Source organism: Zingiber officinale, chromosome 4A, assembly GCF_018446385.1.
Source record: "Zingiber officinale cultivar Zhangliang chromosome 4A, Zo_v1.1, whole genome shotgun sequence".
Classification (NCBI taxonomy): Eukaryota; Viridiplantae; Streptophyta; class Magnoliopsida; order Zingiberales; family Zingiberaceae; genus Zingiber; species Zingiber officinale.
In genome coordinates this window covers 34,399,407-34,420,471 of record NC_055992.1, presented here as the reverse complement: position 1 = coordinate 34,420,471, position 21,065 = coordinate 34,399,407, and the positions used below count along the sequence as shown (strand labels likewise).

The window sequence follows — 21,065 nt, the reverse complement described above, 5'->3', positions numbered from 1 at the left end:
CTGTTGAGGGGTATGAGGGCAAGACGTGCGATGCAACACACCATGAGATGTCAAGAAGGTACGAAATTGAGTAGATAAATATTCGCGTGCATTATCACTTTGCAAAGTTCGAAGGGAAGTACCAAATTGAGTTTTTATTTATAGAAAAAAGGATTCAAAAATAGAAAACAATTATGAACGATCCTTCATCAGATATAACCAAGTACAATGGGAAAAATCATTTATAAAAGTAACAAAATACCTTGACCCCATTGTAGAAGAAACACGACTCGGACCCCAAACATCAGAATGAACCAAAGCAAAAGGAGACATAGCCCGACTCTCAATACGAGGAGAAAAAGAACTACGAACATGCTTACCTAATTGACAGGACTCACAAGATAAAGACTCTAAGTGAGAAAGACTAGGATGTAACTGTTTTAACTTATTAAGACCTGGATGTCCCAACAAAAGTAGGATGGTCATGAGATCTTCACAAACTTGATAGAGTCGTCGAGAAGTGTTTGTAAAGAGTTGTTGAGCTTGTGTCCAAACCGCTTTGCAGGTTTTGTGAGTACGGAAGACATTCCTAAGAGATGGATGGATGGTGGCTCGGATAATACAACACAATTGAGCGTCAACCTTCTTCCACAGAGGACGATCGGCGACTTGAACATCTTCTTTAGTTTGAGTGAGATGTGTCTTATAACCCTGTCCAACAAGCCAAAGCTCAATGTGAGATGCCCAAGAGATATAATTTTTACCAACTGCTCGGAAGAAAGAGGTGCAGTGATATGGTTGGTAAAGATTGAGTTATCTGGCTTTGGGGCGCCAGATGTAGCCATGAATAGAACTGTGAACCGGACTGCTGGAATAGATGAAGTGAGCTTGCTTATGCTGGCAGAGTTTTCCTAGCAACCAACCACAGAAGAAGAAAAGGAAGGGGATGCAGTTGAGGAAAACGTAGCAGCGGCGAGAGTCAGAGAGGGCTGGAGAAGCCGACCACCCGTTGCCGCTGGAGAACTCGCGGAAGAGAGATGCGGCGCAAACCCTCCTGGATGGGGAAGGGGTAGACAACGCTGGACCGCAGTGGCTAGGCTTTGGGCCTCGTCCTCTTCTGGTAGGAGAGCTTTAGGACTTCTGAGTAGGGTAACGAGGAGGGTTTGAAGTTGCAGAGGCTTCGAAGAGCACCTGTCGAACGGATTCCACCCACGCGTCGTCGCGATCGAGGCGGAGTAGGAAGATCTGCTCGGGGGAGGCAGTCTCAGCAAGGAGAGAGGAAGGGGACCATGAGGCGAGGCCAAGGAAAAAAGAGTGTGGCGGAGACGGCAAGCTTGAGGCGTTCGAGCAGGAAGAGGACGGTTGCGACGGCGTAGAAGAGCACGACGTAGCGGCGAAAAGAAATTAGGGTTTAACCTCGCTCTGATACCATGTTCAAAGCAAAACCTAAAATCTCGTCCCTTGGAAACCACGAGTTAGGCCTTTATATAGGAAAGAAGATATACAACAAAAGACAAAAATACCCCTATAATTATTCTAACGAGCACAAATAAAAATACAAAATGGATTATATATACTTCTATAACATTTTCCAAAAAAGGAATTAAAATAATATTTAAAATAATATTTAAAATAACAAAATGGAATTTAAAATAAAACTATTAGTGTTGAATAATTAATATTCGTTTCATGTTCACATATGACTTTCATTTGGAAATTAAGGAAGCAATTATTTAAAAAACAAATTAAAATGAATACTCTAATTTACTTTTTTTTCAGTTGATAGCTGTCATTATACTACTTTTCCTTTCATGTTTCTTATTGATTTAGATATTGATACTTGTGTTTTATGTTCTACACCTCATATCTAGAGACCAAATGCTAATATACAATAAATTAGCATAACTTATAATAAAGAAAAATGGTTGGGCTAATCGTTTACACTAACCAATCTTATGTGCCAAAGTATAATAATTGTAATGTAAAGATTTAAGTTAAAGAATAATGAATTTAAATGAAGAAAAGAAATCCTAAAAGGTATTTTAAAAAAACAGAGTACCTAATTGTCCACATAAGATTATGATAAAGAGCGGTCATCTGTGATCGATATCGATTTGTACAAGGGCACTATATTATTGTATATCACTAGCAAGGGCGTTAGCCCATACATCAAATCACGTTATTATACACTAAGGGCACTAGTTCTAGTGATTCACATATTAACGAATTTATTAATAATAGATTTATTAGAGATATATTATTAGCGATTGATTTAGAAATAGTGATTGAATGATGGTAAATAAAATAATTATCTTAACTTGTGCTAAAAATGATGATAATTTAGAGTTATAGTAGCAACTTTAAATGTTGATAAATACAACAACAACAACTAAGGTGACATTTGGTTCTTTCCTAGGAATCGGAATGGGAATGATAGTATTGTGGAATAAGAATGGATATAAGCATGGATATCACTCTTAAAAATAATATTCGGTTAGTTGAATATTTTCTATCGGAATAAATCAAAATTTCTTTCAAGCAACAGACAATAGACTCGACCCACTACCTACAACCTAGATAATAGGCGGACAAGCATCTAAGCGAGGACCTAGATGGTCTATGTGAAAATAATATTAATATAGGAAGAAAAATCTATAAATTAAAAATGGCATATAATATATGTATATACAATAATTGTATCCTTAATAATCAAAATTATACGAACAGCAATAAACAAGTCATAAACTAATAAGTAACACTAAATACATAACAATGATAAAACAATTTATGTTTCATATATCAAGAAAACTAATCACAAATGCTAAAAGAATCATTTTAAGTGCTATGATATTAAATGAAAAAAAAATTAACAATGAATGGAAAATAAAAAAAGACAAGAGAAGGTGAACACACCTAGGAAAGAGAAGCAAAAAAAGATAGGTGAAAATCAGCGTAGGTTGTTGACTCGAGTGTAAAAAGGGAGGCAAAACTTGTAAAAGAGAAAGAGATAATTTATTTCAATAACCTAATCTGCTTACATATAGGTATTTATATATATAAGGAAGAGGATCCTATAATTATGGTATGTATATCAATCATTAATTAGAATCAATCTTAATCCCTATAATCGAGCTAATCTAAATCAATCATAATCCCTACAATTAAGGGAATTTTTGGAAGTATTTTGTTGGTGCAGGAAGCACAAGATGATCGAACTGAAGTTTTGATAATGACAAAGGGTTCAAAGTTAAGGATTATTGTGGTTCCAATAAGTTTGATTGAGTGTGCAGAAAGTCCTAAGTGAGTTTAGGCAAGGTAAAAGTCCTAATGAATACTAGGCAAGTGGAAAACCCTAGTTGCGGTTAGGCAAGGAAGTCCTGATTCGAGGGACCGGATAGAAGTCTTAGCCGGTCGAGGACATCGAGCGGAAAATCCTAAGGGTCGAGAACAGTAGGTGAAAATCCTAGAGGTCGCGGATACTAGGAGGAAGGCTGGATGGGTCGGGATCGGACGTCCAGCGGAAAGTCTTGAAGTCTTGGATGTTGAGCAAAAGTTCAAATGGTTTATGTTAGTACCCCAAGGTAGTTTTGATGTGGTCAACCAATTCAGGTTAGGTCCTATTGATTTTTAACCCTGTGTCTAAGTGTGTAGGAACTTAGGAACATTGGAGTCAAGCAAAAGACGTAGTTAGCGAGAAGGACGGCACGGAAGAGAGCCGACGAGCTCGGTGCGTCCGAGGGATGAGCTGTTGCGGAAGAGTACGCGGGTGGACGAGAAGGAAGCGCGCGACGTTTCCGAGAGACAAGAAGCCGGAGTGGAAGAATGTTCGAAGGACGAAAGTTGGGTTCGGGTAAGCCTTATTCCGGATGGCCGAGATCACCTAAGTGAGCGGAGAGGAAGACCCGGACTAGACCGAGAGGAACTGAAGTGAAAGACCGCGATGGAAAGTCAGCACTTTCCAATTCCGAGCGCCTAGACCTGGTCCAGACCCAGACTCCGGGCACCCGGAGTAGAAAATTATCCGGAGCGCGACGTGACGCGTTCCGTTGCGACAAGGATAAAAATTTGTCCTCACCCAAGCGCCTGGAACCCTTCCAGGCGCCCTGATCAGAGCTATAAATAGAGCCCTGGTTCCAGAAGCTTAGAAAGAACACTTGTAAACGATTTGTTTTGTCTAACTTCGTATTTAAGTACTTCAACTGCTGTAAGAAGTTTCTCCACTTGAAGGAGTGTCTAGTGCGCTTTCAACTTCTTTGGATTAGCAACTTCCCCGGTTGTAACCAAGTAATTTCTTTATGCATTTTCTTTTTAATTTCCGTCTTTTAATTATTTTTATGTAAGTGTTAATTTTGATAAAACTATAAAGATCGACGAAGGTTCGTTTTGTTTTACAGGGATATTCACCTCCCTTTAGCCAACCGCCAAGGGTCCTACAATTTAGAGGACCGGTTTAGCATCACGTAAACTCTCCTGAGAGGAGTAGGTGAGGACGCGCTCCCGTAGAAGAAATAGTAGGCATCAGTTCGACCTAGAGTTTCATGAAAATCCAAAAGTCAGAGTCGGACAATCCTAAGATTGTCAAATTCAATTATATTTTGCTTCTTGTGCTAACCTTATAATACAGGAAATCATATAGCCAAAAAAGGAACTCTAGGCACCCGGACACAGTTCAGGTGCCCAAAGGTTCAAGCGTCCGGCGTTGGTCCAGGCGCTTAAGAAGGGACCAATGGGCGATTAACAGGAGTTGAGGTGGCACACGTTGATTGGCCAGTATACGTCAGAGTCCAACCGCCCGGAGTTGGATAAATTTTCAAAGATAAGCTTTCGCCGAGGTGCAGCCACGTCAGCTTGATGGGGGAGCCCAGACGGGGCTATAAAAAGAGGGTTCGACCAGCACATCAGAAAGACAATCTTCTACGACTTCTGTTTTTATATGCTGCTCCAAAAAGCTCTCGACGACGCTCAAACGCTGTTCCGACAACCTACTATCAAGTTCTTCCTTTTCTCCTTGTTGTCAATAACTTTACTTTATAGTTTTTGTACTTCAATTTTGTAACCTTATTAGAACTGATAGTGATTGCCCAACGAAAGCACTCTCGGAGTGCGGATCTTAGAGTAGAAGTTGCCGAAAGCTCCGAACCAAGTAAAAGAAATTGTGTTAGCATTGGTTTTGTCTTTCTTATTTCCATTGCATACTCTCGATTATTTTACGATAAAAAGTGAAAAATCTACGAGCGTTATTCACCCCCTCTAGCGTTTTTCGATCCTACATATTCAACACTCCCCCTCAAACTGGAGCATATATGTCAAGCATATCCAACTTGTCACAAAGTTCTGAGAATCGTTTTCCTCCTAATGCTTTAGTGACGACATCAACAACTTAGTTGGATGATGTTGTGAATAGAGTGACAATTTTCTGACTCATTACAGACTCACGAATAAAGTGATAGTTAACCTCAATATGCCTAATCCTCTCATGAAAACTAGGTTACTTGCAATGTGAATAGCTATGGCAGTGGTTCATTGTAGGTGAATCATAATTCAAGTAAATTCTTCAGCCATAACATCTCAATTACAGTGTGAGCCATGGCTCTTACTCGACTTCAGCAGTCAATCTAGCAACAACAATTTGTTGCTTACTACGCCATATTACTAGATTCCCCCCGACATAAGTGTGATACCTAGAAGTAGACCGTATGTCAATCTTAGATCTAGCATAGTCGATATTAGAATAAGTTTCGATTTTTAGGTGTTCATTTTTCTTAAATGACAATCTTTTTCATGGAAATTTCTTAATATACTTAAGAATCCTAGTAGCGGTATCTAAGTGAACTTGCTTCGGCTTATCCATAAAACGACTAACTATTCCAACTGTAAAGGAGATGTCAAGCCTCATTACTGTTAAGTAGATGAGTTCCCAATAAACTGTCTATATTTATCTTATCCTCAAAGAACTCTTTAGTATCATCCTAAACACCTGAATTGATATCATAGGTGTATCAACCGACTTCGTTCCAAACAATCCAGTTTCTTTGAGTAAATCTGTGGCATACTTCCGTTGCCATAATGAAACTCCAGATTTGGTGTGAGCAATTTCAATTCCCAATAAATACTTAGGACGCCCCATATCCCTCGTCACAAAGTGTTATTGCAAATACTTTTTAACTTCGTCTATCCCACATATATCACTGCCAGAAATTATGATATCAACATAAACAATAAAAATGATAATCCTATTTGTGTTATGTCATACAAACACAGAATACTGAATTTATCAAACCAGGCACTGGGGCTTTGTTTAAGACCATAAATAGTCTTTTTAAGTCTATAAACCATAGTAGCATTCTCCCCCTAGCAACATACCCTAAAGGTTTCTCCATAAACACGATCTCATGCATATCGCCATAAAGAAAAGCATTCTTCACATCTAGCTGATACATTGGCCAAGATTGATTGACAACTAAAGAGAATAAAACTCTAATAGAATTCAAGCGAACAATAAGAGAGAACGTCTCAAAATAATCAACACCATAAGTCTGTGTAAATCCTTTGGCCACCAGATGAGCTTTGTATTGATCAATAGTATCGTCATCTCTAAATTTCAAAGTAAATGTCCAACGACAGATAACAATATCAACAGAGGGTGGTGGAGCGACCAACTTCTAAGTAGCACGAGAGATAAGGGCGAAGAGAACCAAGATAATGGGATATGGTATAGCAGAATTTCATCGGTAGCCCCTTACGAGTAAGAAAATAGTTACCAACAGATTGACCATCCTAGCGAAGAGAGAAGAGCTTTTCATATAATTCGAAAACCCAAGAAATGTTCTTGTCATTCGAATACATGCCCCGTAAGGCATCCCACATCTCCTTGGCAGTTTCTACAAACATAACATTAGTGCTCTCGGACTCCTCCATGCTGTTGAGAAGCCAAGCCATAACAGAACAATCATCTGAAACCCAATCTGAAGATTTCAGATCTTTAAGGTGGCTAGACAGAATATGTTCATTCTTCTTATGAGATCCCAAAAATAATTCAAACGAACGTGACCACAAGAAATAGTTTGTCCCATTCAATTTAATAGTGGTAGCCAAATTGAATTTAGAATCTAAAGACTTCATCATAAGAGGAAATCAGAGGGAGAACTTGAGTAGTAGCGGATTAGGGCAGCGCTGGTTGATCCAGTAGCACAGCAGCCACAGTAGAAGGCGGCATCAAGCAATGTCGACACCGAAATTGGCAACAAAGGACGTCAACACCGAAATCGACAGCAAAGGACGTCAGCGCCGAAATTGACAGCAAAGGACGTTGACACTGAAATCAGCAGCAAGGGCCATTGGTGCCAAAATTGACATCAAAAGGCGTCGGGGCACAATAATAGTAGCGGCAAAAAAAAATAGGTCAAAGAAGGAAAACTTGCTCTGATATCATATAAACAAGAAAGAGAATTTATTTCAATAACCTAATTTGTTTACATATAAGTATTTATATACATAAGGAGACAAAGAGGATCCTATAATTATGGTATGTCTATCAATTATTAATTATAATCAATCTTAATCCCTATAATCAAACTAATCTAAATCAATTATATCCCTATAATTAAGGGAATTTTTGGAAGTATTCAACAGAACTCATGTGAGTTAGGAGGCTCACACAAACAAGGGTAATTAATTGTACTGAAGGAGATAATTAGATTTCCTTTTAGTAGCAACTTATTAAAAAAATTCTCTTTTTGTAATACCCACCTAAATGCCTAAGCAATCAGCTTAGACCACTTTTTAAAAGGGACTTCTAATAAGGACCATCTAGCAACTAAACAAAGTGGCCCCTTATAGAAATAGCATAGGCGGCCACCTTTTAAAATAATGGTGACTTCATCCACAAATTATTATGTTTTTCTATGTTAAGGCTGAACATGACATACTTTTGAAGGGGAGATTGTTGATACTTAAATTAAGCCACAAAATGAGACTCAATTTATATTTTAATATATTAACAATTATTATATTATATGTTTGTTAGACTTGGGTTTATAGATAGATGAGTTGTAATGTGACATGCTATCATAGATACCACGATTGGTTGATGCTGATACAAAGTGCATATGTTGGATTTGCAACCGTAAACACCAAAATGTTTTTTCATTAGAAATTGATCACTCACAAACTAACACAAATAATCGAAGAAGTTGTAAAAAAGACATTTGAAGAAACTAGATAAAAAGATAAATTAGATTCCACAAGAAAATAAATGGAGATGATTGAAGTATGGCCAAATCATAAGAGAAAAAGGATAAGTTGGTTAATTAGAAAAAAATTTAGGAAACTTTTTGTTGATCGCAGCGGAGATATTTGCTTCCCTTACTTAAATCCCCCCCCCCCTAAAGATTATCACTAGAACAATCATTTAACCATGCTACAAATTTAACTTTACAACTTGTAAACAGCAATGCTAAACCCCAAACCATACTAGACCAAATATCTTTCTCTATTCTGTTGTGGCCAGTTGAGAGAAATTATTCTTGATTAGGAAACCCTACATAAATCTAATTCAGATGTGATTTACATCCCAATAAAGCGTAGCATATGAAATATCAAAAAAAAAAAAAAATTGCTTCTACATTAATAAATATAATTTATTACTTATTAATGATCTAATAACACACACACACAGTGTTGTAATATAATTTTACCAAACAATAATAATAAAATTAATTTAATATGATAATAATGCCATTTCTCATATTGTTAACACTGTTTTGTACTACTAATTTAATTTTTATAGTTCTAAATTTATTATCTAAATATATGTTGTTAATTATATGTTATCATAAATAGTTATTATGATTAAACACAATTTGTTATCCCATATATAAATTCTTTGGTGTTTTTTCCTTGACAATTTTGATTTCAACAATCCTACCAAGCAAATCTGTATATGATATTTAGGGGGGTGGGGTATTGGACCATCTGCCCCAACATCGATACCAAGTTTGAAATGGTTGTTATAAATGAATTTCTACTATATTAAACATGTGGCCAGGAATTACTTTGATGTTTTATTGATCAAAAGTTTAGGAAAACATCTCAGAAATATGGCAATATCTGCAAACTGAAGATCCAAGTGATAAAACATCTTCATTCACTTTTATCTAATTGTATGCAAGCGAAAGAGTGATTCCCATCACTTGAATCCTTGATGGATTAATTACGCATCAGATTGTTGGGCATTCCGTGTAGCAAATCAAACAAAATGCAATTGCATATAAATCTGAAGAGGTCTAGATAAAATGTAACAACCATCTATAGGGAAACCTCTGTCACTGCACTAAACAAGTTGAATTACATTCAAGATATTAAAAGAAGAGAGAGAAAATGATGAGCAAAAGGGTAAAAATAAAAGTAATATAAATTTAGTCCATAATCCAACATAAGATTAATAGTTGAATTTTAAGAAGTGTAAATTTTGAATTGGAATATTATGTTGGTTATTAAAAACATAAGCAAATAAAACATCAAACCTGAAAGGTTTAGGTGGGAAACAATCTTTCTGTATCGTGAAAGAACTTCCTCAAAACCACAACAAGGATGATTGTCGGGGTAAAAGCTGAACACAGAATGGTCACGCGTAGATGCTAGTAACAGGTAGGGGAAAAAAAACTCAGTCTTAGAACAATTTGACTACAAGGATTCAAGAAATAGATAAAGGAGAGAGGGTACAAGTATTACCATCTCCAAAACCATAACATGGTATCAAATTGTCCTCATCAAAAGGGGACAATGTACGGCCAATTATGGAAATTGCTTGCTCATATGGGGTGGGTCTGTCACCAATAGCATGAAGAGATCTTCTATTAAATGAATGTTTTCCTAGAATCAACATCAATAATATCAGTTCCACTTAAATGAAACAAAAAATATCTTGTTAGAACCTACAATAACGTGAGGTTTCAAAGAAAGTAGATCTCCTTATTCTCATAACCTGTCCACTCATTGCTTTTTGTGAAGTCAATTCCGAGGATTAAATTTGATGACTCAAGACCAGATTCCCTCAAAGCAGAAATGACCTAAGGCAGAGAATATAAACACAGTGAAATTTGTGTTAAATGATCATACCTAAGAAAAAAACTGCACAAGGGAAAGAAAAATCAATAAATAAATTAAGTCCTCAGCTTAAGTGCACGAATGAAATTGCACAACTATGATATGTTTTCTATTATTCTGGATATAAAATACTAGGGGTACTTGTCCTATATATTATTCCATATTTAAATGCCAGGGTAGCAGGTATACATAGTCCAGCAGAGATATTCACTAATGAATAGGCACGCAGTTAAGACTGAGAGAGCAGCTGTACATCAGCTGGTAGTTATTAAGCAGAAGAAAAGCAAAGAATCACAGAGAAAAATCTGAATGTAGAAAATAAGAAATACAACAACCTGGCCTGATGACCTGCTAACACAATAATTGAGGTGATCGTGTACCAAGGTTAGTATAATATCATAAGACAATATATGATCTCACAGTATTTGATAGTTCTGAGAAAATAAGATGACTCAGACGAGGTTCACAGAAAACAAAACCAAAAACTTATGCATATAGGGAGAAGTAATGGAGCTCATCTTAGAATTGTTCTAAATGAGACAAAATATGTTAAGCCTAAACATGTTTTCGGTAATAGCATCACCAATTCACATGAAGCAAACTTTCACCATTGCAAAATGATATTTTGTGGTGGAAAAAAAAACAAAGAGTAATTTTATAAACAAAAGTAAACTCTTTTTTATAGTGAATTGAAAAAAAAAAACTGTAAATAATAAGGGAAACTCTAATAATGTCATTTCTCTGTTGATCATCAAGCATTCATCAGCATAACTGTCTCAACTGCTAAAGAATATCTGTTCCCTTATTTACTCCAATGCTCACATAATCACAAAGTGGATTTCTATCAAAATTAGGTTGAGCATAAGTGACATAAAATAATAACTACATTTAGACAATGTACCTATGATTCTTCAAAAGTAACCTTCCTGGAAAACCATTAATATATATTGAGAATTCTTAACACGACCTCCCAGTGACATTTCTTGGGTCCCTAAATAAATTGAGTCATTCACTGAATGCAAAGGATAAATGTAACTATGAGATACATGAATTTTTCACTCGCCCATAATAATGAGATTAATATTTAAAGTCATTAACATCAACTTTTGATTATAAATTATGATTTTACATAATTAAAATATTTGCAACATAATTAGAATCCTTGCAGGTTAATATCCAAGCAGACCAACTTCTATTCACCTAAGTATTTTCTTAAAGATAATTTCCATTCACAAGAAGAGTCTTCTAGCTTCTCTGTCATTCCAAGTTTGGATTTAGCTCTATTGGAGTATTTACTACTTACTAGCTTGCATGCTCTTTTGCATGTTTCATTAAGAAGATTTGTACTATATTTGTATTGGGATATAAAAATGTATTGCTTAGGTTGAGCCACCTCAATCCTAAGAAAGTTTTTTATGTCCTAATCTTTGATTTCAAACTTCTTTACCAAACATAACATTGATTTAGAAGTTGGCACTCCTTCCCATCATTTCCTATCACTATTATATCATCAACATATGCTAAGAGCATTATGACTCCCTTGCAAAAGAGTGATCCCCTTGCCATTGTTCTTGTGGCTATCATAACTCTCATAGATCTGTCAATCCATGCTTGTAGTGATTACTTAAATCCATATAAAGTTTTCTTAAATTTAATATAAGTATTAAAATTATTTACAAATCTTGGTGAGACCTTCATATTAACTTAATCCTCTAGTTCTACGTACAAAAAAGCATTCTTGAGATAGACAGTTGTAACTCCCAACCATAATTTGTTGTCAATTTCAATAGAATTCTAATAGTACTCATTTTTGCAACTCGAGCAAAAGTCTAGATAATCAATCATATATGATAGATTTGAGTATCATCTGTTTAAAATCTAAACCCGTGCTAAGATTTTAGTCCTGATCAGAACGAGTTTTGATACCATATCGTGCTCTGTCGACATAGTTTCAATATTTTCAAAATATAAAATTTATTAACCAAAAATAAAAAAAATTTAATCTGAATATTTAAAAATAAATAATAAAATAATTTTTAATATATATATATATATATATATATATATATATATATATATTAAATTAATGAGATAATTTTATTAGGTGTTAATTAAATATATCTAAATTATTCCAATCATAGATAAAAGTTGATTAAAATGATTAACATAAGTTATTTAATTAACCTAAGTGAAAACCTTCGACCTCCAGCCCTACTTATTCTGCGCTACCAAGGCCTGCGCAATGCATTTGCGGGGCCTCGAGGTGCGCCGAAACTAGAGACGTACTTCTGTCGGTGTCGATCCCCGGGAAACGAAATGTTTTACCCGTATCAGGTGAAACGACACGAGATTTTAAACTATTATAGCCCTTGGCTACTAGCGTTTCCTTACAAAGAATCTGGATTCTTACTTGATCAATTTCAACCATTATTTTCACCTTCACTCATATACTTAAGCAATATCTCTTACTCTGAATATTTATTGCAATGCATCATCTTTGCCTTCTAGTTTACTCATTTTCTCTCTTGTACACACAAAATACAAGTTTTTTTCCTAATCATCGTATCTACTACCTCTATTGTTTTACGAATGAGGGTTCTTATGTCTCATATTCCAAATCTTAGACTATTAGTTTTCTTATAATATTTGTTTTTATCCAACCAATGATATGAGAACTCTTGCCTATTTAACACTACACTCAAATCCTTGCCGATACGTTACAGTCAAACCTGCAACGCACACTCTTGTATCTTTAACACTACACCCGAATTTTAAAGATGTAACGATACTTGTCGAGATGTTACAATCGGACCTGCAACATGTTCCTTTGAGAAACAACCTAACATTAGCACAATAGTTAAATGAATTCATTCATTGAACATTTGTCCTAGTTTAATATTGGCTGACAACCTAACGCAACCCTCCTCCTTTATCCGGACTTGGAACTGTCATGGATAATTTGTCACAGACAGAGTTGGCTTAGTTGTTGTTGTATTCCAAATATCCTTATCAATAACCAAGAATATACACGTGTGACTAATCTTAGGAACAATTCCATAACCACACCATAATCGTTAAATCTTCATCTCATGTCTCAAACTAAGGGTCTCTATGTTTTAGCTCCACAAGTAAGATGACTTAACTTACCCTTTCTTTTAAACGCAATATGAACAAGCTAGGACCACTACGAGATAGTTACAACTTTTCTAGGTATTTTGCAATAGATTGTTGAGATTGAACCTCCTCTTCTAAGTATGTCATTGTGTTATAGTAGTTGTTTTTACAACTTTTGAGATTTTTTTAAGTAAGAAATTGGAAAAAAAAACTAAAAAATAGAAAAAAAAATGGCAATGAAGGTCGAGTAACACAAATAATATGCCAATGATGAAGACAAATCCAACAATGAAGTTTGGTAAAAGGAACATAAAAAATATTTTGTTTTGTCTTTAGAAATGAGTGCAAAATAGAAAAAGAAAAAGAAAAAGAAGAGATGAAAAGTGGAAGAAGGAAACCCAAAACTGAATACCATGTCAAAAATTGAAAATTATATTAACTCAAAACTTATCCAATATATGAGATCTTAACCCTTTTTCTCAAATTATAGCACGACTTATTCTTAATAAAATAACAAACCTTTTCAATAAAAAATATAATTATCTTAATAAAAACTTTAACACAAAAGGCAGCTCAGTGTTCAAAGCTCCTGCCAATGCGGAGTCCCGAAGAAGGGTATATTGTATACAACCTTACATGTTTTGCAAGAAGTTGTTTCCATATAATATTAACTTTAACACACTTTTCTAAAAAAATAACCTTTTATTGAAACTAGCTATGGTTATCCTATAATTTATAGAATTACGATCCCATAGAATATTTTTCATCCTAATTTTTAGGGATATACAAAGTTACAAAGTCTTTTTTTTCGCACAAACCAACAATGTGTATGACTGCATTAAATACAAATAAATGAAATTAATAGATTTAAGGTAGACATCATTCTATTTCAACTTACTACTTGATATAGAAAATGACATCTTTTTATTATCTTCGTGGATAACGCTATTATTAGTAGTGATGATTGTGTAGAAATCACAATGTTATGCACTTTCATTAGCACTTTTAAAATATAAATTTGTGGTAATATACAATATTTCCTAGGCACATCCAAGACATGTTATAATGATGCATGTTGTTTATAAAAGACATTATTTTGGTTGATAAGACACATAGAGTAAATGTTAAACTTGAATTTCAATAGGAGACAGTAGGAGTTAAAGGTTTTAAACTTAGTAAAGATAAAATATATAAAATTTAAATTTAATAGTAATAGATGTAGTAAGATAATTGTAAAAATAGGAGATGACCAAATTGCTTGTGACCAAAAATTTTATGTATCTAGGATTATTTTCGCAAAAGGATAGAAGAATTGATATAGATATTTTACATAGAATACAAGCAAAATAATTAAAATATAAGAGGGTGTCAAGTGTTCTTTAGCATCATAAAGTACCTCTAAAACTTAAAAGAAAGTCTTATACAATAACAATGAGACCTAATATGTTATATGGAATTGAATGTTGGACTATGCAACGAGCACATTAGTAAAAGATGAGATTTGCAAAGATGAAGATGTTAAAATAGATGTGTAGACTTACGAGAACAGACAAGATAAGAATGATAATATTAAAGAGAGGCAGAGTTGCACCTATTAAGGGAAAACTCCGAGAGATGCATTTAAGATGATATTGACATGTACTTAAGAGACTACTAAATACCCAATTAGGCTATACAATGATACTGACATTAATCAAAAAAGAAAGTGACCAAAGAAAACTTAGTTAGAAATAATAAAATAGAATAAACTTCTAAGCTATGACCACTCAAGGTAAAGAAATTTACATCCAATAATAAAAAATATCATTGAAATTCATGAGGAATGTATGCTAAGAGAACTTGTTGACAACCCTATAGATATGAATGTACTGTCACAATAAGGAGGGGGTATTAATTAATGGAAATATTAGAGAAGACATAGGAAATTAAACTGACTTAGTATCACTAAACCTAATATCTTATCTATCTATTGAGCCTAAAAAAGGGTAGTTCGGTGCACGAACCTCTTGCCAATGCGGGTCCCAACCTTATTTTGCTTTGCAAGAGATATTTCTGAGACTCGAATGACCTCTAGGTCATATGGTAATAACTTTACCTTTGAGCCAAGGCTCCCCTTCCATCTTATGTATTGAATCTAATTGATTAATTTGATTAATTTTTTAGCATTCCATGTTATGGCCATTGAAAGATAGCTATAAGGATTTTGTAATAACTCGAGAATGTTTCAAGTAAAGATCTCATATATTGTCATTATGGTTATCTTGGAACTATAAAATGATTCATGTCAACATATTGTGTTCTTCTAGGAGGTCATCTAATATTTTGCAAGAGAAGAAGAAAACTCTAATGTAAAGGCATAATACACTAAGACTTGGTCATATATAGGTTTATATACCTCAGGCAATTAATGACCAAATTGAAGATACTCTTACTAAGCACGTGAAACTATATTATCATGGAATCCAAGGAAATCATGGAAGATGTAGTCCAAAGAAATCATCAGTTTATTTATTAATTTTAATATTTTATTGGAATGTGTGTGTGTATATATATTGTTCAAAGCAAAACCTAAATTCTCGTGTCTTGGGAACCACGAGTTAAGCCTTTATATAGAAAAGAAGATATACACCAAAAGACAAAAATACCCCTATAATTATTCTAACACTCCCCCTCAAACGTGAGAATATAGATCATATACACCAAGCTTGTTACATATGTAGTCAATCCGGGGACCTCTAAGTGACTTAGTGAAAATATCTGCTAGCTGATCATTTGAGTTGACAAAACTAATAGATATTTCTCCAGATATGACTTTCTCTCTGACAAAGTGATAGTCAACTTCAATATGTTTTGTTCTCTCATGGAAGACTGGATTTGAGGCAATATGCATAACGGCCTAGTTGTCACATATGAGTGACATTTGTGTAACCTCTCCAAACCTTAGTTCCTGAAGCAACTATTTTAACCATATAAGTTCTTGACTAGCAATAGTCATAGCTCGATATTCTGCCTCTGCACTGGATCTTGCCACAACATTCTGTTTTTTGCTTTTCCAAGAAACAAGGTTACCTCCGACAAATATACAAAATCCAGAAGTGGATCTTCTATCAAAGGGAATCCTGCCCAATCTGCATCAGAATACCCCACGACTTGAGTATGCCCTTTGTCTTCATATAGAAGACCCTTTCCTAGTGCACCCCTGATATATCGAACAATGCGAGTCACTGCATCCCAATGTTCTTTTCTGCTTCGGCAGGGAGACAACGCTCTACTTCAGGTCGATGGAGACGATCGTGCCTTTGAACGCCCCTCCGACTCCGACCACCGCTCTGCTTTCCCCTCCTTCCGAGATGTGTTTGATCCGTTCAACTCGAGAGGAGGCGAGCAATCAAAGAGGCACGGGTGGAGAGGACAGCGTCGCGGACGGGTCAGACGTCTGCGAGAGAAGCGGGCGACTCCGCGGTGCTCGGGGGCGTCAGAGGCAGCGGCGGCGAGCGAGGATTAGGGCAGAGACAGAGAGGGAATTCCTCCGCGTCGTCGTCGTCGAACGGCTCCTGCGAGATGGAGGTCGAAGATGCAGTCGGCGCGGAGGGCTCCTGAGAGATAGGATCGGAGGCGTCACCGGAGGTCGAGAAGCCCGTCGCCTACTCTGGCGGGGCGGGCGCAAACCCTCCTGGATGACGCAGCAGCGCAGAGGAAACAGAGCAGCAGCTTCTCGCCGACTTGCTCAAGAGAACGAAGAGGAGAGGCAGAGAGACGGCGCGGGGAGGAAAACAAATTAGGGTTTTATCGCTGTGATACCGTGTTCAAAGCAAAACCTAAATTCTCGTGTCTTGGGAACCACGAGTTAGGCCTTTATATAGAAAAGAAGATATACACCAAAAGACAAAAATACCCCTATAATTATTCTAACATATATATATAACAATAATGAGAAAACACATGTAAAAGGGAATAAATTAGAGGAATAAACCCTAATATTTTTATTCCTAAAACAACATTAACACAAAAGTTATTAGTAGTTTGACAACGACAACAACAACCAAATCTTATCCCACTAGGTTTGATCGGCTATATGGATTTTTCTACGCCATTGAGCTCTATCCCCTACTATATTATCATTTATATTTCAATAAACTTTATCTTATTTTATTGTTACTAACCATATCTTTTTTTTTCATCTTCCACTTCCACCTTTGATTTGCATATTTGTGATAGTTTCACAGCACCTAATTGGAGTATTTATTAGTCATCCAAGTACATGTATGTATCATCTCAAATGTATCTCTCGGAATTTTCCTTCAATAGGCGCAACCTTGACTTTTTCTCTAATATTTTAATTTTTTATCCCATCTGTCCATCCTTATATGTCCACACATCCACCTTAACATCCTTATTTCTGCAACTTTCATCGTCTACTCATATGCTTGAGTCATAGCCCAATATTCATCTTCATATAACATAGCAAATCTAACCGCTGTTTTGTAAAACTTTCCTTTAAGTTTTAGAGGTAGTTTAAGATCACAAAGAATACTTAACGCATTTCTCCATTTCAACCATCCTGCTTATAAACAACTCGTCATTTTTTATCTTAACAATTATTTCATTATGACTAATATTGCTAAATTTAAATTTTATATATTCTGTCTTTATTCTACTAAGTAGGGGCGAGCCAAAGTTTAGTTAAACCAAATTAACCGATCGCCGAATTTAAAAAATATCATAAATTCTTTTTTTTGTTATTGATTAATTCGTTCGGTCTCGGTTTTAAAACTCCTAATTTGGTTAAACCAAATAAACTAATTTATTTTATTCCCCTTTGCAACCATCATAGCTATTAGGGATTTGGATGAGGATAGTATCCAACTTGTGATTTTGCATGATTTCCAATGATACCACATTCTCAAAGATTTCATTAGCAATGATAAGTAAGCACAAGTTCTCAAAATTGCCGACTTAAAAGTTAAAATCGGATATAAATGTATCATTGTTGAAAAGTTCAGTTAATTCGATTGAAAACCGAATTAACTGATGTTTTATTGATTCAGTTTGTTCAATTTTTGTTGAATATTTCGGTCGGCTAGTTCGAAAAAAATTGGATTTGTTCGATTTTGATTAAATCGGTTCAATTTTGAACCGACTGCTCAGCCCCACTGCTAAGTCTAAAACCTTTCACTTTTAGCATTTCCCTTGAGATTTGAGTTTAGCATTTACTCTTTTATGTGTCTCATCTATCAAAACAATATCATCTACAAACAACATGTACCATGGTACGGTATCTTGGATGTGTCGAGCATAATTATTGTAAAAAAATAAAGACTTAAAACTAATCTTTAATTAAATCCTATCTTTATGGAAAACATTTCAATTAATCTGCCTAAAGTCTTTACTTTTGTCATTGCATCCTCATACATATCCTTAATTAATTGAATATATATTATGCTAACACCTCTTTGTTCTCCATATAATTTCCCTTGAGAATCTATCATAATCTTTTTCTAGGTCAACAAATACCATATATAAGTCTTGCTTGTGTTCCGATACTTTTTAATTAGTTGTCTGAGAAGATTTATATCTTCTATTGTCGACCTTCCAAGTATAATTCCAAATTGATTTCTAGTCAGTGTGGTCTCCTTAGTTTTTTTTTATTACTCTTTCTGAAAGTATCATAGTATGACTCATTAGTTTAATACTCCTATAGTCTGTATAATTTTGTATATCTTTTTTATTCTTATATAAGCGAACTAAAGTACAAATCGGATATTTTTTTATTTTCAATGTCAAGTTGAATAATTTTGTAAGTATAAAAAAAAAAAAAAAGGCAACCCGGTGCACAAAGCTCCCACCGTGCGGGATCCCGGGGAAGGATCTATTATACTAAGTCTTACCCTGCTTTTTGCAAGAGACTGTTTCCAAGATTCGAACCCGTGACCTTTTAGTCACATGGCAACAACTTTACCGTTGAATGTCAAGTTGCATAACTTTGTAAGTATTCAATATCTTATATCCTTAGGCACTTACATACCTCTATCAAAATATCATCTAGTCCAACTACTTTTCCATTTTGCATCTCATTTAAAACTTGTTCTACTTTTGAAGTTTGCATTCTATGACAAATATTTAAATTTGTGTACTCGTTTGACCTATTTAAACTACAGAAGTTAAGTTAGGTCATTAAAATAAGTTGATGTAAATGTTAATTTCATCACTCCTTTATTTCCTCACCATTTACTAGTATCCTATTGCTATCATCTTTAATACATTTATTTGGATAAGATCTTTTGTTTTCCTCTCGCTTTAGCTATTCTATAAATTTTTTTTCCTCTTACTTTTGTGTCTAATTTTAGAAGGGAAGCCTTTACGCAACGATAAAGTTGTTGCTTTGTGACCAAAAGGTCACGGGTTCGAATCCTAGAAATAGCCTCTTGCAAAAAGTAGAGTAAGGCTGCGTATAATGGATCCTTCCCCGGAACCCGTATAGCAGGAGCTTCGTGCACCGAACTGCCTTTATTTTTTTTACTTTTGTGTCTAATTTTCAATATAAGTGTTCAAAAGTTTCGTTCTTGGCTTCATTCACTGCTTTGTTGGCTCTTCTGGGCTAGTGTATACTTGTTTAAGATTTTTTCATTCTTACAAGTATATAATACCTTATAGGTCGTCCGTTTTTCCCTTTTCTCGGGTATTTTCTCATTCTACAACCAAGATTCTTTAGTTGTGCACATCCCTCTTAGCTCACCGAGCACCCTTTTGGCTACTATTTCAACTTTAATGTCATTTTATCCCATATCATATTGGAGCCACCATGTATTTCTCCTAATACTTGTACTCCTACCCTCTCCTTAAACATATTTTGTTTCTTATCCTTTAACTTTCACCATTTAATTTTAGAAATCGTACACATTTTCCTTCTATTGATACTATATCTAATGCACATATCCAACATCAAGGTTTAAAATCTCGACCCGTGCCGAGGTTTCGGTCCTAGACCGGAACGATACAATTTCGGTATCGTATCATGCCGATACGGTTTCGATACGATATATATATATATATATAATTTATTTAATTATTAATTTATATAATATATATATTTATATAATTATAGTTTATAAATATTGTAAATAATCTATATTAAATATTTTATATAGAGAGAATTGTTAACTTGGATTGTATTCTAAAATCAAATTTATTTAAAGAAATTATATATTATTTATTTTTTTAACAATTAAAATTTTATAATTATTTATAGACTTTTAAAATTATTTATCAATTTTTAAAATTATTTTAAATACTTTTTAACATTTTAATCTATTTTTAATTTATAAAAATAATTTAAAGTTTGATTTTAAAATTATTTTAAATTATATAACTATATATATATATATTATCTATTTTTTCACTTTAATTTTTTTATATTTTTAATAAAAAAACAAAATAAAATAAAATTATATATTATAATTATATTAATTAATTAACCATTTATTTAATTAATTAATAATTTATATAATATATATAATAATTAATTTGAAATTATATATATATATATATAATAACGATTTTAAATTCTAATTATAAGTTTTTAAAAACCCTACTTTTTCTTCTCATCACGATGCGCGATTCGCCGCCTCCCTTCGCACGGGACTCACCGTCGCCGTCCCCTCGCCTCCACGCCGCCTACTAGTCTTTCACCAGTGGCCTCACCGAGGCAGATGTTCCAGGTAAGTGATCCGTAAACTATCCCAAAGATTTATTCTTTCTTCTTCCTCCTCCTTCCTTCTGTCGCACGAGCACGCACGATTCCTTCTGTCTCGCGACAACGAGCGCACACTATTCCTTCTGTGATACACGCCGAAATCATTGCTCTT

General features: G+C 34.6%; 1 protein-coding gene across 1 annotated transcript in view; it reads right to left on the bottom strand.

Moving 5' to 3' along the window:
• LOC121969800 (E3 ubiquitin-protein ligase RGLG3-like) overlaps positions 1-21,065 on the bottom strand; it is a 68,084-nt gene that overhangs the window by 33,639 nt on the left and 13,380 nt on the right. The window contains exons 3-5 of the mRNA XM_042520054.1: positions 9,965-10,049; positions 9,712-9,852; positions 9,504-9,617 (exon numbers count right to left, since the gene is read on the bottom strand). Of these exons, the coding sequence (XP_042375988.1) occupies positions 9,504-9,617; positions 9,712-9,852; positions 9,965-10,049 (340 nt within the window). The remainder of the gene's footprint in view (positions 1-9,503; positions 9,618-9,711; positions 9,853-9,964; positions 10,050-21,065) is intronic.